The sequence below is a fragment of the Fonsecaea multimorphosa genome (genome assembly GCF_000836435.1).
Source record: "Fonsecaea multimorphosa CBS 102226 unplaced genomic scaffold supercont1.9, whole genome shotgun sequence".
NCBI classification, from domain to species: Eukaryota; Fungi; Ascomycota; class Eurotiomycetes; order Chaetothyriales; family Herpotrichiellaceae; genus Fonsecaea; species Fonsecaea multimorphosa.
Window position 1 is genome coordinate 287,705 of NW_015971643.1, and position 22,510 is coordinate 310,214.

At 51.8% G+C, this 22,510-nt stretch overlaps 7 protein-coding genes across 7 annotated transcripts; 3 read left to right on the forward strand and 4 right to left on the reverse strand.

Moving 5' to 3' along the window:
• Window positions 1-1,524: 1,524 nt before the first annotated feature.
• Z520_05264 (uncharacterized protein) lies at window positions 1,525-2,630 on the reverse strand (the record flags this gene model as incomplete). Its single annotated transcript, XM_016775767.1, has 2 exons — window positions 1,525-2,433; window positions 2,487-2,630. The coding sequence occupies 2 exons, from the start codon at window positions 2,628-2,630 to the stop codon at window positions 1,525-1,527; spliced, it is 1,053 nt and encodes a 350-aa protein (XP_016632926.1).
• Window positions 2,631-4,783: 2,153 nt separating this feature from the next.
• Z520_05265 (uncharacterized protein) lies at window positions 4,784-6,262 on the forward strand (the record flags this gene model as incomplete). The annotated part of the gene is made up of 2 exons (XM_016775768.1): window positions 4,784-5,983; window positions 6,038-6,262. The coding sequence occupies 2 exons, from the start codon at window positions 4,784-4,786 to the stop codon at window positions 6,260-6,262; spliced, it is 1,425 nt and encodes a 474-aa protein (XP_016632927.1).
• A 1,082-nt stretch (window positions 6,263-7,344) lies between these two features.
• Window positions 7,345-9,293, forward strand: Z520_05266 (uncharacterized protein; the record flags this gene model as incomplete). Its single annotated transcript, XM_016775769.1, has 5 exons — window positions 7,345-7,480; window positions 7,532-7,692; window positions 7,748-8,077; window positions 8,195-8,856; window positions 8,966-9,293. 5 exons carry the CDS (start codon window positions 7,345-7,347, stop codon window positions 9,291-9,293), a joined length of 1,617 nt encoding a protein of 538 aa, XP_016632928.1.
• A 903-nt stretch (window positions 9,294-10,196) lies between these two features.
• Z520_05267 (uncharacterized protein) lies at window positions 10,197-12,119 on the reverse strand (the record flags this gene model as incomplete). The annotated part of the gene is made up of 1 exon (XM_016775770.1): window positions 10,197-12,119. One exon carries the CDS (start codon window positions 12,117-12,119, stop codon window positions 10,197-10,199), a length of 1,923 nt encoding a protein of 640 aa, XP_016632929.1.
• A 1,156-nt stretch (window positions 12,120-13,275) lies between these two features.
• Z520_05268 (uncharacterized protein) lies at window positions 13,276-16,902 on the reverse strand (the record flags this gene model as incomplete). The annotated part of the gene is made up of 1 exon (XM_016775771.1): window positions 13,276-16,902. One exon carries the CDS (start codon window positions 16,900-16,902, stop codon window positions 13,276-13,278), a length of 3,627 nt encoding a protein of 1,208 aa, XP_016632930.1.
• A 696-nt stretch (window positions 16,903-17,598) lies between these two features.
• Window positions 17,599-18,055, forward strand: Z520_05269 (uncharacterized protein; the record flags this gene model as incomplete). Its single annotated transcript, XM_016775772.1, has 3 exons — window positions 17,599-17,699; window positions 17,768-17,859; window positions 17,922-18,055. 3 exons carry the CDS (start codon window positions 17,599-17,601, stop codon window positions 18,053-18,055), a joined length of 327 nt encoding a protein of 108 aa, XP_016632931.1.
• A 433-nt stretch (window positions 18,056-18,488) lies between these two features.
• Z520_05270 (uncharacterized protein) lies at window positions 18,489-19,746 on the reverse strand (the record flags this gene model as incomplete). Its single annotated transcript, XM_016775773.1, has 4 exons — window positions 18,489-19,174; window positions 19,225-19,347; window positions 19,408-19,485; window positions 19,545-19,746. 4 exons carry the CDS (start codon window positions 19,744-19,746, stop codon window positions 18,489-18,491), a joined length of 1,089 nt encoding a protein of 362 aa, XP_016632932.1.
• Between the last annotated feature and the right edge of the window lie 2,764 nt (window positions 19,747-22,510).

A 22,510-nucleotide genomic window follows, 5' to 3' on the forward strand; every position in this document is an offset into this window, starting at 1 on the left:
ACGAGATGCCACAGCGGGGTTGGCGCCGAGCTGGTGGTCTGGCTCGCCTTCCGCATGTTAACACCTCGTATTCACTCAAGAGAAATTGAGCCAGACCATCAGACCCTTTGGCAGCAAGAGAAATCAACCAGAAACCCCGCCTGGTGCCGGCGCGATCGAAAAGCCGTTTGGGCTCTTCTAAAATCTGCAGCCCTATGGACAAACCCCCAAGTCGCCCAAGTCCCAACCCCCTCTTGCCTTTTTCTTGCCTTTTGTCTTGTTCGTGTACTGGTTCTGGTCCCCTTCCCCTCCTCCCTCCATTCATCACTGTCACTATACCGAGTACGGCCGGATGGTCTGCTGCCCCACGCCTGACTACTGAATACCCTTGTCTCGGCTATTCGACAAACAACACGGACAGCTAGCTACTCTCAACCGGACAACCCAGGGCTTGGAAATCCGCTCAAGTAAAGTATCAAGCATGTTTGTGGCTTGCGCAACAAGCGAGAACTTCGGGGTCTGGACTGCCCATTACACCTTCACCTCGACCCTATCGCTTTGTAGATGCGGTCAGAAAAACTCTGAAAGTTTTTCATCGCTACACAGGCCCGTGCACTTGTTCGTGTCTGGTCAGTGCTCCGCCGTGTGCGGCTGCTCGACAGCACGTTATCGTCGCAGTGAAGGTGCAGGATGACTTTGCGGCTGTAGATCCCTCACGAATAGACGTGCGCGTTTTGGGACCCAGCCCAATGCTCACTTGATGGCCAGCCTCTGCCCTTCCCGTATCGCTCCCTTGTCATGGACAATGGCTCAGCATGAACGCAGTGGGCCAATGAATTTTGTAGTCACCAACTGTCCTGGTTGCGCAGCACTCTGACAAATTTGGCACTTTCTAGCGACACGAGGCTGGACAGATTAGTGTTTGAGTCCTCATATGCTGCTTCGTAAATCTCGCTGAGCTTGGCGCCATTCTAAACCCCTCAGCTTTCAGTTCTGAGATAGCATGGTTGTCCTGAAAAGGACCCCAACTTCACCTGAACTGTTCCGGCTTGGGATGGAAGAGCATGTCTCAATCTCTAACGTAGGGTGCTTCCTCACGGCAACAGGTAGCTTTGCTTATCGTAACCTCTCTGGGCCGGGGCAAAAGTGTCTTGATTTCGCATGTGCAGTTTGCTCCCCTTTCCGCGAAACATCGCCTTGGTGCTCTGGAGTCTGTGTTTGGGCTCAGCAAGTCCCTTTTTGGGCAGTGAATGTAAGATTATTATCGTTCAGCTGATGCTTTTCTGGAGTGGTGCCGTTCGGCCAATAAGAGAGATTGTTCTCGGTCCTTGTGCCATCGACTAAAGAAGAATCGCTCTGTCGCAGCTGCTGTGTTGTCGGTCGTTCTCGAAGAATGATACTGTATGGAAAGAGAATTGCCAGTGAGACAGAGCAACGAAGACTGAAACCTCTCAGGGTGACCCGTGCCCTTTCAAGCGCCAATGCTGTGCTAGACATCAGGGGGCAATTTGGCCTCGTGCGGCAAGTACGTCTGTGCGGCTTTCCTTATGCTTTTGCTGCGCGCATATGTTGTTTCCATGATGTCAAAGAAAAGCCAATAGAAGCCAGGATTTCGTCTATGAGCGAATGAGTTTGTCGAAGGACATCCCACTCTGTTTCGTCCTTGACCATGAGAGTACCCGCGAGTATTGTGCCATTGATGGCTACAGAACTCTCTGCGCCAGCTCCGGGAATGCAAGCAGCTTCTTGACTCCTGGGGCAGATTGCCATTCGATCCGTGGTCATGGCCAGGTTGTAAGAGATGAGAGTTTTGCCGTCTTGTTCGATTGCCAAGTTTTGGTCCAGCGGCTGGCCAGGGGACTGAGTGGCACCGAGTGCGGCTCTCATGAGTAGTATATATTTGCCGTGCAAGTCGGCTGCTGAAGCGCCAGGTTCAAGGGGAGTGGAGAAATGCAAGATTGGCAACGACGGGTCTTGGAACAGTGGTAGATCTGGATGAGCTGGCACATTCATGCGGTCGATCAGAAGCCTCCATTCTCGATTGTTCGAGCCTGCCATATCCTCCACGGGCAGGAACTGTAAGTGACGATGCACCTGGCTTGCTCCACTGTGCTCACCAGAATTAAAGAAGGCAAATAGACGTGGAGAGCTTCCATCATGCCGCTGGTCTTGCCAAGCGCGCAGACAAGCATGGGTTAGGCCAATATCATCTTCCTCCAGAAGGTCCGTTTGCGGTTTGTTGGCCTCGGTGGCAATAATGAAATGGTTGTGGATAACCGGGTATTTGTTCAACACCAAGGCGTGCGATGTGTTTTGGGCCGGGATTCGAGCCACTAGCAACTCTGCAGGCGGGTTCTCGAAAGGATCGAATTTAGACCCCGTCGTCTCCTTTTTGGGGCCAGAGGTATCCCCTTGGGGTTTCTTCTTCAATGCAGGGCAGTATCGCAGTTGAAACTTGATAGAAATGAGCACCCAAGCCTCCCCACTGATGATGGCAACGCACTCACCGAAGCTCCTCCCCTAGCTTGGAGATAGGCGAGGCTAGTCTCAGAGAACAGAATATCCTTGGCCTTGAAGGCTGTCATGAACTTCTGAGATACTCTCTGGTGAAGTGGTTCTGCGAGACCAAGCATCCTCACAGACTCTGTCATGATTCGTGTGCTTCGTGATTACTTCTGGCCGCAAATACTGCCAATTGCCCCTAAATTTTCTGTCCTCTTCGCCCTCTACCACGTTTCTTCGTAAGCCAGTCCAACAATGTCGCCAAGTCGAATGTAAAATGACCTTGGGAAGAAGTATCATCTGATCAGCCTGCAAGCTACTGCGGAGTCTGATGCGAGGACAGCCATCATCACGATACTGCCCGGCAAAACCTCGGAAGCTGCTGTCTTGGCTGTGCTTATTAATGGGGTTGACGTCGTCTCTACTTCGCCAACCTGAAGTCAACCACAAATCACCCTTCTTTCTTTATTTCATCCCTCGCTACAACGACCTGACTATTGCGACCTGACTATTCACTATCTCCAGGGCTGCTATCAACTCACAATCAATACATCTCTGCCGAATCTCCTCTTGCATTTGCGACAGTGTGCAATGCCGCGCTACGAGATTGGTTCATTGACACCAAAAATAGCCGAAGAAAATCACTGCGACACATCCGTGTTCCTGGAGAAGCCTACAGACCCAAAAGCAAGGCGCAGACTGTGTGGCAAACACGTTGTTGAAGGGTGACAGCGGAGAAAAATATTCCAGACACAGTGAATTGCGAAACACTGCCTCTTGCAACCAGCTTTCTCCTCTTCTCCTATGAACATATCCCAAGAACAAGATCAGGGGGAGCCAGTCGATGTTCCGGAAATCGGCCAACCAATATCAAATGACAGGCGGTCTGCTTCCCGCTGCAATGTCCCGATATGACAGCTCCACAATCCTGGTACATTCAATCGAGCGAACAGGTACGATTCAGGGGCTGCCATGCCCAACCATAACTTCCCCTTCATTCACCCGAGAGCAGCTCGCAAGCATCACGATTTCCCTCTGCGCCCAACTTGCGCAATCTATGCCGTCCCCAAAAGGAAGCGGACCCGCAAGCTAACGCCAGAGCTGCTGCCTGAAATTGACAAGCGGCCAAACAATGTAACACAGTGCCCCTGATGTTTGCTTGCCCTTTGCCATATCTCCCGCCTGGTGAACCCCTCGGCACATCGCCTGCCTTCGCTGATCATGAATGGGCGGAGTCTGATCATATCATCGAACTCAATCTGGAATGTGGCCATTGTCGGGCCCCAAGAAATCACCAAAGAAGCACCAGAACTAATGGCCCGAACTAGTCTATTACCTAAGGCTTACCATCCACAGAAAACACGCGTTGAAATAGAGCCTTTCTGTTTGCCGTTTTCACACCCCGTGGCAACTGGCATAGACTGGCCACCGGAACACTGCCACATCGCGACCTTCTTGTATTGAACGCATTCCGTTGCCCCAAATAGGAGATGTTTTCTTTTGTGCTTACTCCCTTCGAGCCATGGCAAGGTTCTGGTGGACAGCAGCGCAGAACATGACAAGGGAGATATGGTGACAAAATGCTGCTTTCTAGGCCAGTTTGTGCTCTGGGTGGGAGCAGAGTTGTTGAGCTCAATAAAATGATGGGCAACCAAGACAGTACGCAACCAGCAGAACAGCTATCAGTGAACTATTGTGCAACAATTCTATCCATTTGATGTTCCGCAGGCTAGCAGCACCTTCTACCAATGTATCAAAGGCTGGTCCCAGAGCTTGATACGCAGCATGCACGTGTGGATGAGCTCGGGAGGTAAGTCCGTCCCTCGATAGGCGTGCTCTCGTCTTCACATTTTCGAGATTTCCAATTTGGTCCCGATGCCGCGGATGGGGTTCTGTTTGCAGTACGAACAGACTCGATCCCGTTTCCATGGATGGCCGCGCAGGTGCTGATTGTACCGTGGCCAATGATTCAGCATGAAAACGCAATCGCTTGCTCAAACTATCACAGCACGGTGTCTCTGGCCCGTTCACCAGTTGTCGGCGCCAAATTTATCACTTGGCTCTGCATTGCGCAGCCTTGCAGCTCGCAGAAATGTCTCCGAGAACAGCTGATCCAAGATACTTTGGTACCTGCACCGATGGAAAGACAATCTGTCATGGACAGACTCATCTTCCCTGTCACGTACCAAGATGGACTTCGCCGAGCATCTTCACTCCGACTGCGACTCACCATTCCCAAGCGATGTCTTCTGACACACTCCATATCTGTCACCCAGCTGGAGCCCCGTGCCCTGCTTCTCATATGAGTTCCATCGGAATGACCTGCTTTGAAGAATCTCAAAATCTCACCTACGCACGATCATCCGCGACGCAACGTCCAGTACACCAAACGATGAACCCCACAGCGCCTTACGGCGCCAACGTGCACTTCTGTCCGTCCTCGCGAAATAACAATAGCACCACGTCAAGTGGTAATCATATCGCATACACGGATCGGAGTAGAGTCGGGAACAATTTGCGTTTTGAAGGGGCGGGAATTTCTAGGGCCATACACATCCCGCGACGGCCAGCAAATCCTCAGAACCAGCCCTTCGAGACTGACATTTTCAGTGCATCCTGGAATGATGGCAGCGCAGACCAAGCCGAGGCTTTTGCCCATTACCTCCCAGCGACTGAGATGGATATCGGCACGACCATGGACCCTTCGACGGCGTGCACAAGCTATTTTCTTCCGCAGGAGCCCTCACTCGAAGAGGACGATTTTAGTTCGCTCTTCCAAAATATTCCTCCGGACGGGTTTGACATTTTCATGCCAGACAGCAGTATGTTCGATGGTCAGCCCGTCAGTGGTGACGATCTGACCACGCCAAAGACTCTGTTGGAAGCCAAGACACCTGGTTCAAGTGAGCTTTGGCCTTCTGTTGTGACGAACTACGAGTCACACGTGCTTGATGGAACTACATCGCCGCAACATTGCGCTGCTCAGGGGCATCCGGATCCTGGACTCGGTTATTCTCAAATCCACCATACCTTTACGCCACCACAATTGCCTGGATTTGATTTGAGTTCCTTGAACTATCCGCCTTTACCCGAGCTTCCCTCGTCGGGTGACGATCAGTTTGACTTTCAGAGTGGCCCTTCAGCCTTCACCACGGATCAATATCTTCCGATCGTACATTATCAGGAACTGGAATCGGCATCAGCACCTGATCAGAGCGCCCAGTATCCAGATCTCTGGGCTTCCGAAACGGCCATTCAATCACCGACGGGCCCCACGAATATTTCAACACCCCAGGGCAGACATTTAGGGGTGAAGGGCGGGCAGCGTGACACCTCGAAAGACATGCTTCTAGTACAAATGAAAGACCAAGGACTGTCATATAAGGTGATCAAGGAGCGGTTAAAGTTTGAGGAGGCAGAATCAACATTGAGAGGAAGATATCGTGCTCTGACGAAACCAAGGGAGGCAAGATTGAGGAAACCAGAATGGGGCGATCAAGACGTGAGTCACCCTTTAAGAAAAGGAAACTCCAGATGCTGACGAGCCACGTGACAGATTCGGCTCCTCTTCGAAGCAGTTTCCCATTGTTCGAAGTCGACCTCTGTCAACCTGAACACTGCGAGAGACCTCGATGCTGTTTCCATTGGTCAATTCGTCAATAAAGTACCCTGGAAGCAAGTTGCTGAATATATGGCAAGCAAAGGTGCATATCGATACGGCAACGCGACAGTGAAGAAGAAATATCTTGAGGTCCTGAAGACTCGAGGTGCTCCGGTTTGAATGGCAAAAGGCGAACATTTGTGTGTTGTGACCAGGCTTTTTGTTGTAAATCGATGGCTCTTTTGTTGTCCCTCGAATGCGTTTGTCTGCCAATTGCTACTGCTGGCTTACACTTTCCAGCAAACAGATACCTGATCAGTCTTGACTATAGATTCAGGTTAATACTGGTTACAGAAGCAAGGCCATGAACGCCAGCCAGGTTTTACGTTCCATGAAGTGCATCGCACAAATTTCAACACTCTGGCGAGCCTCCTTGTCTTTGTCCATGCTACAGGAAAGATGCCCAAGACGCGATCTATCTCCGAATATCGATGATTCTGGTTCCACCAAGATCAACCCCGCTGGACTTCTGTTTCGCCGGTATTGCCCCCAGGCAGTTCTGGAGGACGAACTTCTACTCCACTCTGCAAACCTGGATCCTTCGCAACATCTTTGGTGCATTTTATGCACGAGCCCCTCAGTGTTCCATATGCTGAGCAAAGTAGTGCTCCGGCTCTCGAGTCAACAAGATCCGGCTTCGGTCTTCCTTCAGTTGGTCTCGAGCTTTCCAAACTCGAGATGAAACTTGTCGAGTCGTCTGTGGAGACTCATTCAGCATGGTTTTGGCCGACAACTCCTTGTTCCCGTGGGCTTTTCCCGGCGCCGCAGGCTAAACATTCACTCGCATACTTTCCTGACGTCGACTCGCCACATTTGGACTTTCATTCTGACTCTAAAATTCCTGAGTCAGGTCAGATCTGCCGAGGCCCGCGAATCTAGGACGACCACCACCTTCGCCAATCAACAGTTCTACCTTGGACTGACCAAAGCCTTACTCCTTGTTCATGACCTGCCGAATGTGGGGACTTGAGGGAGACTGGGGAAGGTGAGCTGTGGAGGAACAATCACGGGTCAGGGGGCCCTTTGGTCACTGGGCCACGAGCTCGCGGCTCTTGTATCGAGTCTCGGCCCTTATGAAACTCTATTGGAAAACCAATCTGAACAGTTCATATGCCTATAATATCCTCTTCTCTTGACCTTCTGTTCTGTTGTCCTCACATTGGAAATCTGTTAGTTGTTGTCCTTGAGACTCATCTTGCGAAATGCGTCGCAACTCGGCATCGGAAGGTCTCCTTCGCAGACAAAGGCTCAATGCCCATACCTGCGCCGTGCTTGCTGTGTTGGGCTTTGGCTCTTTGACATATGGCTACACGGCCAGTATTATTGGAACTACGTTGGGTACGTAGCTTGGGGGCCACTTGGGAGTATTCAAGCTCACGTCGTCTGCAGGTCAACCATCCTTCATTGAGTACTTCGATCTCGCAACCCGATCCAATGGGACCGATTTGATATCCACCATGAATGGACTTTTTCAGACTGGGGGCGTGATTGGAACATTATTGCTACCGACTGTTGCAGACAAATGGGGCCGTAAAATGGCCTGCGCGGTGGTAAGGCCTCCTCAAAGTCCTACTGGTTCTTTGGCGGTTCTGATTTGGTTTACAGTCTGCCATTCTTGCTATTGTGTCCGGTGCTATCATGGCAGGTAGCGTGAACGTGGGCATGTTCATCGCCTTTCGCTTTGTGGCTGGTGCTTCTGCCTTCATGATCCTGGCGGCCGTGCCCATTCTGATGAACGAGATTGTGCCGGTTCACATGCGCGGCGCCCTCGTGGATGTGCATGCGGTCATGCTTGTACTTGGTTATACTATTCAAGGCTGGGTTGGCTTTGGCTTCTACTTCTGGCAGAATGGCAGCTCAAACACTTGGAGGCCGCCCATCGCCATCCAGTGCTTCTGGCCATTGTGTCTGCTGGTCGGGCTATACTTCGTCCCGGTCAGTCCTTTGCCTCTTTGATGCAATGTAGCTCCCTGTGTTTCTACCTTTCGACCATTATAGCATGATGGTGAAATGACATTTCGAAACAAGGCACTGACATTGTTGGCCTGGCAGGAGTCGCCCCGATGGTTGGTGATGCAAGGACGCGACGCTGAAGCCGAGGCAGTCCTGTTCAAGTTCCACGCCGATCCTAGCGATCCCGAGAACAGCGCCGCAAAGGCCGAGTTCTACCAGATCCAAAAGCAGCTCGCGATCGACAGGACTCTAGGCAACTCGTGGTGGCACATCATCAAGAAGCCGTCATACCGAAAACGGGCGCTTCTAGCCATCGGCATCACTGGAATTATCCAGTGCTCTGGCGTGCTGGTCATCAACAACTACGGTCCTTCACTCTATAAATCCCTCGACTTCTCGCAGGTCAAACAGCTCCTCTACCCAGCGGCGTGGCTGACGTTCGCTCTGGGCATGAACGTCATGGGCATGCTGGTGGTCGACCGCTTCCCGCGAAACAAGTTCATCTCCTTTGGCGTTCTGGGCTGCATGGCTAGTTTGATCGTGGAAGCAGCCCTGGTCGCCAACTTTGTGCCCTCCAACAACAAGTCGGCGCTGTCGGCGGCGGTGGCCATGTTCTTCATCTTCCAGGTCTTTTACGGATTGGCCCTCGATGGCACGCAGTTTTCGTACCTCGGAGAAATCTTCCCGACGCACCTGCGCGCCAAGGGCGTCTGTCTTGGTGTTGCCATGATCTCGTTGATGAACATCATTTGGCTGCAAAGGTATGTATCCTCAGGGTATCCTGAGCAAGTGGTTTCCCATCCTTCATCTCGATCGCTCCTTTTTTTTTCTTCTCTTTAACATCCATACTAATCTCCATCATTGCGGCAGCGCCCCAACCGCCTTCGAGACCATCGGCTGGAAATTCTACCTCTGCTTCATCATCCCCGGCACGCTGGGCGCCATCGCCATGTGGATCTGGTTCCCGGACACCAACGGCCTTCCCCTGGAGGAGGTCGCCGCCATCTTTGGCGACGCCGACGAGGTCGCAATTTACCAGCGCGACCTCGAGGTCGACTTTGCAACTCACACGGTCGTGGATCACCACCACCACCACCACCATGACCATGATCCTGAAAAGGAAGGGGTTGTCAAAGGGACTGACGCGACGCACTATGAAGCGGATTCACTTCCTAGCAGTGAGAAAGTGTCAGGTTGAGCTGGGGGGGAGGGGGGGAAAGGAAAGGGTTCACCCAGAAGAATAGCAAGAGCGCTCTGAGCCGCGCCAGGGCGGGGTCAGCAGTGCAGGGAGTGCAGCTTGGTGCTAGATAAATAGATAGGTAAATAGATAGGTCTATGCTTGTGTCTTGGGTGTAGACTGGATAGATATACAGCCCTGTGTCACTCGCTTGAGCAAAGCTCTGGGGGGTGGAAGGTATAGCAAAAGGGGCCCTGACATCCGTCCGAAGCTAGTGCAATAGATTGTCGCATTGCCCAGGCCTCGGAACTACCTGAATCGTTACTATCGTCCGCGCCGCACTGTGTCCTTGGACACTCGGATGCTCTGATGCTCGGACATTGGCAATCCAAATAAAACCGACGGCGACAAAGGGGGTTGAATGCTCCACCTACAGACATTCAGACAAACAAACAGACATAATCAGCCAACTACTGAAAAACTGCAACTCTTTGAGTTCCCGAACCCGCATAAAACTCCCATTCTCATCAACTTCCTCTCCGCCAATCTCCGAGATACTGATAACACCGCTCGTTCTGTGTACTCCTGTGCTGTTTCAAAAGAACATGCACTCACTCTTCCGTTGGGTTGTTCAAACCGGGGCAGCGGTGCCATCTCAACCCTGGTCGATGCAACTCCAAGTCGTATCAGATGTATTGCTGATCGTCGGGGGAGCTTTGAGATTGAACATGTTATTTTGCCACTTTCTTCCCTTAGGGATGACAAGCTGGGGAGAGACAGTGAATTCTTGCGAGACATGGTCGCATTCAAGCGCACTGCCACTCCGGATTGAGGTGTTGGTCTTTTTCGCCTTGAGCAGTAATAGGGATGGATCAAGGTCGCCGACGTGGCTTTCCACTCCCTAGATTTGTACTTTCGGGGCCTTTACCAGCAGCACAAGGGCTTAGGGTGGTCGGTTCTGCCTTCTTTGGGTCTGCCTTCTTTGGGTCTGCCTTCGTTGGGTCTGCCTTCTTTGGGTCTGCCTTCTTTGAGTCTGCCTTCTTTGGGTCTACCTTCTTTGAGTCTGCCTTCTTTGGGTCTACCTTCTTTGGGTCTGCCTTCTTTGGGCCTGCGTTGTTTGGGTCTGCCACCAAGGATGACAGATCTTCCATTCGAGAACGATCCGAGTGCGGTCTCCGGCTCATCAAGCGTGTGACCATTGCAAGTTGGTGTCGCCAAACTTCCTTCGATATCCATCTCCAGGGGCGATTCGGGAATTGAATGCGACCGAGGTTCTGCAGATCCAACGGGTCCGCATGTTTGCTCCGGGTTGGACATATTGAGCGCAAGTCCCAGGCAAGAGAGTTCCCTCTCGGCCAAATGATCAGCCCCCGATTTGAGGATATTGTATTCATGGTTCCATTTGTCTGCATCGCCATGCCTACCCAGCCTGCGTGCTAGACGCGCGAGTTGATAGTACCTCCCGACGAGAGAGTCGTCGGGGAGATCGCTTCGGTAAGCCAGCACCGCAAAGTCATTCTCGACTCTCATGACCATGTTGTGATAAGCCTTCTCGTAGTTCTCTTTTGAAAGGTAAAGGTGTATGAGGGAGCTGTATGTAAATGAAATCGCACCTCCGACAACTCCGTCGTAGCGCATTTGGTGCAATTTTGTGAGGCTGTTCAAGGCAACGGATTCTGCCTCTGTGTATTTCTGAGCGGCCATCAAAAGCGCCAATAGGGCCCTTGTAGAGCGTATATCTGTGTATGCGACAATACCGTAAGCAGGAATGGGGTCGTTGCGCCAGTTCGCGCCGTATGCAATCTGTGGTGAGCCCGTGCTAGAGTCCGCGAGGAAGATTTCGGATTCCAGTAGAAAGAATGAATTGCCGGAAAAGTGGTTGCGGAAGGCGTTGAGACAACAGTCGTTGGATGCTCCCACAAGCGCAATCAAGTTTCCTGTTTCGAGCCGACTTAAGCTTTGGATCATTGCCAGGCGCGTGTCAGAGAAGCCCTGCTCCTTCTCGACGAGGTGGCGCAAGTAGCGCAGCAACAAGGCCGCAACATCACCCTCGTATTTAGCCAAGCGAGCAAGGAGCCCGAGGAGACAAACCAGTTGTGAAGGGTTCCTGGTGCGTACAATGCTGGGTAGGCTGGAACCTGCTAGCCGCCACTGACGATAGGCTTGTGTCGTTTGTTCCCAGCTATACCTTTGGATGCCTCTTTCAATGAATGAGAAGAAGCCATCCCGCGCGCTTGCAGGATAAGCAGGGCCTCGCAAGCATGCGAATCCTCCTATGTCGCTTTCTAAATTCCATGCACCTGATTGTAAAGACTCTTGCATAAAGGCATCCAAGGATTGCAGGAAGCGTTCCATGTTTTGCAGCGGGGCGGGAGCATCCAAGGGCGAAGGTGTTGGCGGCGGAGTCAAACACACAAGGTCCCGTATCTTGATAGATTCCACTGGTGCAGGCTCTCCCAAACTCACATCGAGTCCTTTCCGTTTTGCATATCGTTCAATATCAGCCATATCGACACGGCGACCCCGAAGAACAAAGATTGACTTCTTTCCAAGAGCCCTCCGCCTTTCCCGCCGTCGAAGAATCTCCTGCGCGTTGTTCAACTTATTATACTTGGAGAGACCCCAAGCACTAAGCCTGGACTTGTACATTTTCGTACTGCAGCCATTAGCTAAGTCTAAACATATTCGATTCCATAGAGAGTACGTTGCTTTGAAGCCATATTGAGTTTCCATGATCTGCATCACTTCTCGCAAGGGCCGCTTGTCGTCCATCCAAAGACGAGTGATGAGAGGCTGATAAGGCAGCCATCCTGAGCCGGGATCGGGGTATCTGGGCGCGCCTGCCATCTCAAGTCTAGGTACACATTCCAGGTATCTGGAGGCAAGTGAGAAAGAGGGCGGTCGTAGCGCCCAGAGCGATGTTTTCGAAGGAAGAACCAAGGTGGGCGCATGACCTCTCCTATATAGATCGTAAGCAGCACGCGTAAAGAATTGCAGTCGTCCTGAAGGCCTGGCCGTTCAGGTTTCTCACCGAAGATCCGTGCATTGCATTAGCCTGCTGAGGGCCTCTATTGCCCGCCATGCCTTAGTTCCCCGAGCGCATTCATATACGAGTCAGACCCGGCACTGGCATATTACCCCAAAGAATTGTAAGCTGTCATTGGTTCGCCTTGCAGCCCGACAAGGGGCTTGACTGGTCTGCAGCTGCGAGGAACCTTGGTAGCGTCCCTCCCAGGAGAACTGCTAGGCGTCGCCTTCAATCAGGCCAATGGTTGCAGCGGGTGTTGGCTAAAATCGTCCTTCTGTGCACCAACCATTCGGTGCTGCCTTTAGTCATTCGAGTATCTAGGGCACACCGAGCGATCTGAAGTCTTTAAACATCGACCCAGCGCATCGGAGAATCGGATATTGCTGACGTCTTTATTTGTCCGGTTCAATCCAAAAAGCGGTTGTGTTCGAAAACGTCGTTGTCGGCTTTGCTGAACCCGTGGTGCACATTTGCAATCCCCGTAAATTGCTCCGCCGTGCGCAGCAGCACAAAGTTGATATTGGAAATTCTGCTGTCCACCGGTGTTGTGCTGTGACTGCATATAGGAGGAAGTACACAAGACAATGTAGCCCAAGGAAAGATCCGGATATTTGGTCAAAAGAGGCCAAACAGACTAACTTGGGGAGAAGGAAGAACGGATGTGAGGGAAACGGGGTTTAGATAGATGGGACAAGACACAGCCACGACAGATGTGTAACTCAGCGTCATTGAATAGGCCTACTGCAGTTGCAGTGTTGGTTCTTGTAATTGTGTAAAGGGCTGTATTCGTGAACTGACCGGGGAATCATCAGGGGTTTTGTGCACCTCCAGTTCTCACAACTGACCGCTCTTCTTCCCGCTCCAACAAGGTTTTCCAAAAATGCAGACCGTGAACAAGCTCTCCGAAAGATGATGCCATCAGTGAAAGCCTTCAAGTTATCCAACAGGCCCATTTCTGACAGTATCTTATCCAGCTCAATCTTCGAATGTCTTTTCATCATTGCGGAGTCGTGAACGATCTGGCAATTCAACGCTCCCCTTTCGTCCAGGGCGGGCTGTCTGGTCGTCGTCAACATGGACAAGCACTTGTTCTGGGGCTGCGGAGTGCCGCTCCGACATTTGCTTGACGGGGCTAGCAACCTCAGCCTTGAGCTGCTCGAGAGGCTCGACATCGACCTTTTTAAAGAACATCTCCTCGACAATCATCCGGCCCTCGACCTCCTTTTCTGTTTCTTCATTATCCTTCCGTGCTGGCTGTTCTTCTCCGTCACCAGCAACTTGTTCATCAAGCTTCAACTTCGTAAGACCCATGGCATAGATCTGTTCGTCCACGGTGCCTCGAGAAATCAATCTAATGACTTCAACGTCTTTCTCTTGCCCAATGCGGTGTGCTCGGTTCTCGGCCTGGATATCATCTTGCGGGTTAAAGCCACTATCGAAGATGATGACTTTATTCGCTTTTGCGAGATTGATACCAGCTCCGCCTGCTTTGGTGCTGAGCATGAAGACAGGCGTATCATTGTCATCGGCAGAGAACTCATCGATCAGGTCTTGCCGTTCTGATACTTTGGTAGCACCATCAAGTCGGAAAGAGCTGATACCCTCACGTTCCAGAGCCAACTCGAGGATATCGAGGACCATGACAAACTGGCTGAATATTAACGTCCTGTGGCCTTGGGAAATGAACATGTGCAAAAGTTCCACCATTTTCTGGATTTTACCACTTGCGCGCCACTCGTCACCGTTGAGTGCAAACCGCCGAAGCTGCGTATGCTTATCGCACAATGTATGAATTTCCATATCGCTATACTCAAGAAGTTCGGTGACAATGAGGTCCGGATTTGACTCGCGCCATTGGTCCACCTTTAAGCATTGCTTTGCAATGACAGGCAGCTGCTTGTCAGGATAGAGGCGTCGGAAGAGAAAGGGGTGAATGGCGGCGTGCCTCAGTTTCATCAGGATGTTTGTAGATTCCTGGCTCACGTTCTCACCTCTTTCTCGCCTCGCACGGATCTCGTAGGCCTTATCAAGCCACATCTGATAGAGCTCGGATTGTTCAGGGCTCAAGTCGCAGAATTCCACTCTTCGTTCTTTCTTCGGCAAATCCTTAAGGACCTGATATTTCTTCCGTCTCAAAATGAACGGGGTGAGCATGCTCTTGGCACGTTGAATTCTTTGCGCAGATAGAAGCATTTCGTGGTTGTTGTCCAGCGCCTTGAAATTGTGCGTGAAGATGTTCTTCAGCGCTTCCGCCTTCTCTCGAAAGAGAGCTGGCATGAGAAACCCAAGCAGCGAGATGAGCTCCTTCAAGTTATTCTGTAACGGGGTTCCGGTGAGCAAAAGGCGGAAATTACACTGGATTTTCACAAGTTTGCTAGCAACTTGAGAGTCGGCATTTTTGAGCACGTGTCCTTCATCATAGATTGTACAGTCAAACCCGAAGCTTTTCAACCAAGGCGCATCGTCTTTGCCCTTGGCTATGGTATAGGTGGTGACAATGACGTTGACGTTTTCGCGGTTGTCCTCAAGGGATTCTCTTAGCTGCAGACGTTCGGTGGGATTTGTCGCGTAGTACGGTTCGACGTTCAGTGCTGGGCAAAACCGTCGGAATTCCTTGAGCCAGTTTTCCAAAGTCGCTGCAGGCACCACGACAAGGTGAGGTCCCATGTTTCCTTGCTCAAAAAGATGGGCCAAGAAAGCAATGACTTGACAAGTCTTTCCCAGCCCCATGTCATCAGCTAGAATGCCACTAAGCCGCTTCTTGTAGAGCAGACTCAGCCAGTTCAGGCCAACCACTTGATAGTCCTTCATTTGTATGTCGCTGGCCATGATGGAAGGTTGGCCAATGAAGTTCTTCTGCCCGGCACGCTTTATGTCCTCCTCGTCACTTACAGGTGTTCCAATACCAGAATCATGGCTTGGACGTGGGGCTTGCAGAGAGGCTATATCCAATTCTCCCTCTTGAGAGCCGGTAAGTTTGACTCCCCAACTCTTCATCTCGTCAGATAGTGGTTTGGCAAGATTTTGACACTTCTTGACAAGGTAGTCAACAGCCTCGTAGCTCTCAAGCATACCCTCAACCTTGTCGACGATTCTGTCACCAATTGGAGCGGTCTTTCGCTTCGTCTTGGTAGGCTTTAACTTCGGGTCTTCAATTTGCCCGACGTCATCGAGATCCTTGAAAGGTCGTTTGGACAAAATATGTTCGGCGAGGTCGCGGTTGATGGAAGAAATATCAGCCAAATCCGCTGCGGAGCAAGTATTGAACAGATCCAGGACACGACCTTGGAAGGTTGTTCTATTCTCGTCGTCCGATGTGACCGCTGAACCCCCTGCATCGGACTCATCGGACTGTATGGCGACTACACGTTTTGGTTTCTGTATAACCTCTTCCGGCACCGGCTGAGGTGAAGAAGAATGTTTCCTGCCCCGAACCAAGGTTCGTTTCTTCCGCGGAGGTGGGGTTTCGAAGACATCTATTGTCTTGGACGGCTTTCTGATATTCTGAGTAGAGCTCCACTTCTCTGTGATGCTCTTCTGAGGTACCTTGGCCTGCTGCCTTCCCATACTTGCACGTTGAGGTATGGGTCTGCTAGCTGCCGGAGTCGGCGCCAGCTCGTCGTCCGAGCCAGTCAAATCCACAGTACTATTCTTGTTTTGAGATTGTCGTTTCTCGCTCCTCAGAAGCAGTACATCAACGGCATGGTCGTAGTCCCCATTTTTCGAGAGCAGGACTTCGTAACATTCTCTGACTGTCACCGCACTGAGCATCGACATTAATCGGTTCACCTTTCGCCTCGTGCTATAGTCACTGATATCATCGAGCTCCATCTCTTCTTGCTGCGTGGCCGGTGGGGAGGACGCCACGGGTAGTGCACGTGCAGGTGCATTCTGTCGAGGTCTTTTTGAAACGCTGCCGTAAGCGTTCGCATTCACATCGGCGGAGCGTTTCACTCCGTTGGAACCAGCAGATGACGTTGAGTTCGGAGAACCTCTAAACATGGACCGTGCAGTTATTTCCTTGAAGCGACTCAACCCATTGTTCTGGGTCTGCGGAGACTCAGGAATCTTTCCTGGGGACTTATTCCTCCGCACAAATGTAGATGTTTTGATATCATTTGATCGCGTGCCCCGACCATCGCTATCTGAGGACCCTCCTCGATAAGTGGGCCCGTCGTCGTCGCTGTCAATGGTTATGGGAACAGGACGAGGCTGAGGGGCAACATATGGTTTCCGGAACATCGTGCCTGCTGGTGCCATAGCGCTTGCTAGTATCCCGGTGGGTTTTCGCTGCATATTAGGGGTAGTCATTGGAGAGGAAGCAGCGACCTGGACGACGCCGGGCTTAGGAGGAGAGGAGGACATGGCTGCAGCCGTTCGATCGATGATCTGAGTGGGTTGCGTCTGTCGGCTCGAGTTCATTTGTTGAGATTTTACACTCGGGCGATGGACAGGCAGGGTCGCCAAAGTCTCAATGTCAGAGTCGGCGTCACTCATGTTGGCTCTATAGAGTGGGAGTGTCTCGACCGTCTCGTGGGCAGGCTTGTATCTTGGATTGAACAATTCATCGTCCGACTGTGACAGACAGTCGTCGGAAGACATTGTGCAGTAAAGGGAGAGGGAGGATGCGGTATTTAGATTCACCGCAGGCGAGGCCAGTGGAACTAGAGATCGGAGCACACATTAAGCAGATACATAACTCATGTCTTCTGCCACCAAGAGTGTGTTTCGTCGTGAGCAACTTCTCGTCCCTCGAACGCAGGGAGGGATTCCACCGCCAAAGGACCAGGCGTGCAGAGGGTCTGTGGAGCAAAATACCTGTGAGCCTCGTCTTTCCATTCGATGCCCAAGTCGACGCGTGAGCGCGTCATGCCAAGCCCCTTTAATTATCAGATTCCAGATTTCACTCATCGAGCCGAGTGCAAAAATGAAATGCACTGTCTGACACAGAACAGCTGCCTGATGAAGCTGCACAGCGCCGAGCAACAGCAAGGTGACCTTCATATAAGACGCAAGCGATGATAGTCTAGATGCATGACTGACTAGGCATCGCTACTTCCACAGATTTCTGGATTGCCTGTCTACACGAGCATCCCCTTGTAGCGAGCATCACATTTTTTCTTTTTTGTCAGACGATACTCCGCTAGGTACTTTTGCATTTGGCTTGTGGCTCGCCATGTCCATGCCCGCTTTCATGTTGGATCTCTCACCTGTACTTCCATCCTGCGCCAGGGCGACGAAAGGAGGCCATTCAAGACAAGCCACACGTTGGCACTTCTCTTCCGACCACAGGTGACAATGACGACTCGACGCAATGTCAGCGAGAAGACCATCTCAGAGGTCCAAGGTGGCCCGCCACCCTCTGACCAAGTCTCTGATACGACGCCAGCAGTTCCAGCGTAAGTGATATGAGTTGGGGATCATTTGGAAAGGCTTGTTTCACGTTATCAATCTAATGCAAGTCTAGCTCTGTCATCTACAAGCTTCTTGGATTTACAGTGGCCATGATCTGTGCGCCGATCGGCTCCTATTTTCTTCTACTCAATACTCTCTTTGCAGGTAGGCTATGACTGTCGTGACGACGCTGATCTGTTTGCATGGTTCGAACTAAAGCGCCTCAGGAAATGCCACATATTCTGGCGCCTTTGCTGCTATAGTGGCCAATGTCGTCTTGATAGGCTACATTATCGTCGCATGGCGAGAAGATGACAGCGAGAAGGTCGAAGTAGAAGAGAAACGCAAAAAGGCTCAATAGTAGGCCCACGGCCAGGCAGAGATGCCTTCTAAGCCCTTTCTCATTCTTGAAAAGGAGCGGGATTGTGTATTGTTCAAATCTTCTTTCGGTACCGTGGAAAGTGTATGTGACCTGCACAATTTGATTTGGAAGATCATGCGCTTCCACAGCCGGCTCTGATTCTCCCTCAAGAGGCTTCAGGACCCCTTCACACGTTTGATACATATGCTCAAGCCACCCTTGCTCACGTTACGGCCACGTTGGCTCATTTCCAACCCATCATTCAAGAATTACATCAAACATTAGTCGTGAAAATGCGCTCTTAGAGAGCTGGCCCAGCTACACAAAGGCCCCCTTCTTATGCAATTAGAACGCCAGTGATGTCAGTGGAGGTGTTTCCCAAACGCCGAAATGGAAAGACACCAGGTCTAATTTTCTGCCGTCGGGTGTGCTATCAATTATCTCGTCTGCTGAACCTCCGTTTGATCCAGCTTTGCTTTTTCGGGGAGGTAGTGTTGGTCGGGGACGTCATCTCTGTCGGAGAGGAGTTAAGCGGGATTGGTCGTTGGGGATTGTTTGCAGCCGGAGGAGTAAATCCATTGGTTGGGCCTGCCGGAGAAGAGGCATCTTGACCGTAAGGGCCATCACTCATAACATACGATGTGAGTGGCTTTGGAGGAGGAGCCTGGTTGAATTTGATCTCGGTTGCGTATGGGTTCTCTGGAGAGAAGTCTTCGGGCTTGATGCGGAGTTGATGAAGCTGATCAAAGGAGCTGTTCTGGGAGCTGGGGTTGGTGGATTTGCCATACTCTTCTGAGCCGGAGGTCATGGTCTCGTAGGACTGGTGGTACGAGTGGAAAGACATGGGACTCTCTCCGTTCTGGTATCCATTTTGATGACCATTCGGGTACCCATTCGGAGCGCCAGGGTACGGGTAGGTTTGTTGACGCATAGGTGGTCTGGCAAACATTTGAGACGATCCTGGAGATTCTTCCACGGCACTCTGTGGACCAAACCCGTATGACGAATTGCGATAGTAACCACCACCGGGTGACATTCGTGGACGTTGTGGAGAATAGCCATTGTTTGAGTAGTAGCTTGTTCTGCGGCTCATGTCGCCATTCCAGCCAACCTGGGAACCTATAGAGGTCAGATTGTGATGTCATCTTCTATGTGAAGTCCAAGCATACCTGGCCTGCTATTCATGGACGCACGACGCGAGGTGGTTCCCTCCGCAGCAGCATTGAATGCACGAATGGTGTCAAGAGGGCGCTCCAGGCGGTGACGGGTAGGGTTGGAACGGTCAGGGTCAGCTGGAGAGCCGGATTAGCACGGACGTACGCCCAGGGACCAAAATCCAGGGTACCACTCACTGATGACATTGCCCTCGCTGTCCTTGTGCAACATCGTCCGCAAATCGTCGACTGTCGATGCTTCCTGTGCTTGTTCCACTGCGGTGCAAAGTCAATATTTGTTTGTCAACCACCACCAACGACAAACGCGCGCTCACCTGGAGTAGCCTCAGTTATGGCTCTTGAGGGATCAGCCTTCGTATTCAACCTCTTCTTGTCCCGCGAAGTCTCGGTCAAGTCAATCTTGCCGGTTGAAGAGTTACTGCGACGGGAACGCTGGGAAGAAAAGCTCATGGCTGTCCCAGCCCTCGGGCGGGTCTCGGAGGGTTGCGGGGAGATTGGAGGAGACATGGTTGTCATGGTGGCGGGCGGTAAACAAGTCGAGATAAGACGAGATTGATGATTCTAGGATAGATGGGGGAAGGATAAGTTATCCGGCGCGAACGAGGGTGGATAACGACGGCAGGACTGGCAAGTCTGGTGAGATTGTGGAAGCGGGTGGTTGGTATTTCGACCCAGGTTGAAAAACCGCGATTGAAGGAGTTGTCAAAGCGACAAAAGGTACGAGGTAAACGGATGACACTGGGAGCCAGCGACTGGGCGTGAAGGAGGTGATATTATTGCTTTGTGCAACACCCGGAGGAATCCAGGAATCCGAAAATGCCTCGACGGTCAGTAGCCAGCACGACGTGACTGTTTCGTTTCTTGTTGCTCGAGGTGGTAATGGGCTGCTGAGGTGGCTGGCGGAGGAATTACTGGTGACAGGGATGATGTCGCCGGCGCGGATTTGTTTCAGGACAGAGGGTCCCCCAAGAAACCACCACAGGGCAGAGACCAAGTGGTGAGACGTGCCCAGGGTCTTCCGATAGCGTAGCGATTGACGTCCAGGGTTGGAATTATTACTCCGTACCTCCTGGCCACTTGATTGTGTATAGGGCCCAGTAGTTCCTGTGTGCAGAAAGAGGGCTGGGGATGAGGGTGTGAATCCAAGTGAGAGAAAGAAAGAGAAAAACAGAGTTTGTAGTAGAACGAGGGGATGGTTTCTAGATCGGAGAGACGAACTCAGAACTCATGGGGGAACAGTAGCACAACGACAGGCTCCAGAGCAAAGACTCGGAAACATCAAGCTCAACAGGAAAGAAGAAAGCGTTTCGGAAGCAACAGCTCAGCATGTTTCTATATCAAATGTTATGCGGATATGCATCCCACAAAGCCCATGCCTAGAGCGGGAGTGAGAAGGTTCACTCATGGGCCACGGCTCGCACTGGTGGCACTGGGCCACTGACACGCATCACCGGTGCCACTGGTGCCACCGGGCCCAACACGACCCCAAGCGCCGATTGCGCGATACTGGGCAGGGTAAGGTGTCACTAGCCTCCTGTCACCTGTGCCTGGGTTTGTGGGCTGGTGCCCCTGCCGGGCTGGTACGTGGGCCAGTGCAGTGTGGCCTGTGGACTGTGGCCGGTACCCATGGGTAGCCCCCCTGGCTGCCATCCCCTTTATCGATAGGCCATGATGTGCCTGGAAGTCGCCCGCTGTGCCCACCAAAGCACCGGCCGTTGGCTGCCACACCACCCTCCCACTTTAGGTACTCCGTACGTCGTTCCCCTCCCTCCCTCAGCATTGAGAATTTCTGCTATCTCTTCTCGACAACTTCTCTTATGTACGAGATACTCCGCACCTACTCATTCGTTCTTTGGTACCTGACTGCTCCGTGGTGGGTGGACGAGCTTGTCTACTGACAAGTTCTTACAGTGTCTCTAGCACATAGGGACGGAGAAGGGACTCCGTGCCTGTGAGATACAATCACTGCAGAGCTTTATCATCATGATGCTCGCCTGGTTCTCAATCCCCCGACCAAGCCAGGCATCCAGCCAGCATATCTGTCCACTGCATCCGACACCTGGTCTGAAAATCATCGCCAATCATGCCCACGGCCATGGCCAGTCTCACGATCTTGCCGGGTTAGGGTTCCCAACTGGCGCAGAACATGCACCACGAACCGTTGACTCTGGTTCCACCACTGGCACAAATCCCCAATTTCTCTGACAAGATGCGCCTGGATGTGACGCCAGCACGTCTTTTGCTCACAAAGAAGACAAAAAAGCCCCGAGCCCCCGATCTCCGTCTAACTAGTACTGTGTCTAGTCCCTTCGTCAACGCCTGTATCTGTGCAGAAATCAAGAACTGGCACCGCTGGCGTCTGGTTGTGACTGACTGGCATCTTGTTACCTCAACCTCCGTCTCACTCTCTGTTTCGCATTCGGCCAAACTCTTTCCTGTCCCTGGATGGACGCGCGGCCCACTACTACTCTAGAAGCAGAAACAGAAGCTCCAGAGTCTCCAGCAGAAAAAGAAGATTCAACGCGCGATGGAGCCCCGTGTCCGTCAAGCCTCTTTCCACGACGGTCTTCGGTCTCCAAGTCCTACCCCATCAGAACTCTCTGCTCCTATCGTATACGTACATTACATTCCGTACTGACTTTTGCAGCTTATCATGGAGCCGACCCGCAGCTCCAAAGCAGCTTTGCATCATGACTTCTGAGACATGCTGCATCTCCCGTGGCTGATCCGTTCAACCTTAACCTTGTTTGACCGCAAGACAAAAAATCCATCATTCTTAACTATCGCCAAAAATCCTTCGTTCGGACTCAAGAACCGAAGGCCCAGCTGCTGCTGGTTCGGGCATAAAATCGTGGCTTCTGCCACCCGGGGCTTCCGAGTGAGTGCTTTGTCCTCACGAATGGCTTTCATTAATTTTTTCTGTGCTCGGTGCGTGGAGCTCCATATCAGCCCACCCGCGGAGCCAATGACTTATGCACCCACCCACCAAGGTACGATGCTTACCCTTCCGGCCAGTACTGTAGATACAAAATGTCCAGAGCTCTTCGAACAGAGGCAGAGAGGGGCTTGATGCCTGCTAGCTAGACCGAGGAACGTCGTATAACACCCATACGTCTCCCCAAGCCACCACGCCCCTCTTCCACTACCGCAGTATTTTAGCCATGTGGCTTGTGCTCGTTACTCGGTACCGATATCGATATCGATATCACATTATGAGCAGCCACTCTGACATCATCTCCCTAACCAAACGGCATGTGACGATAGTCGGTAAGCCCCTCTA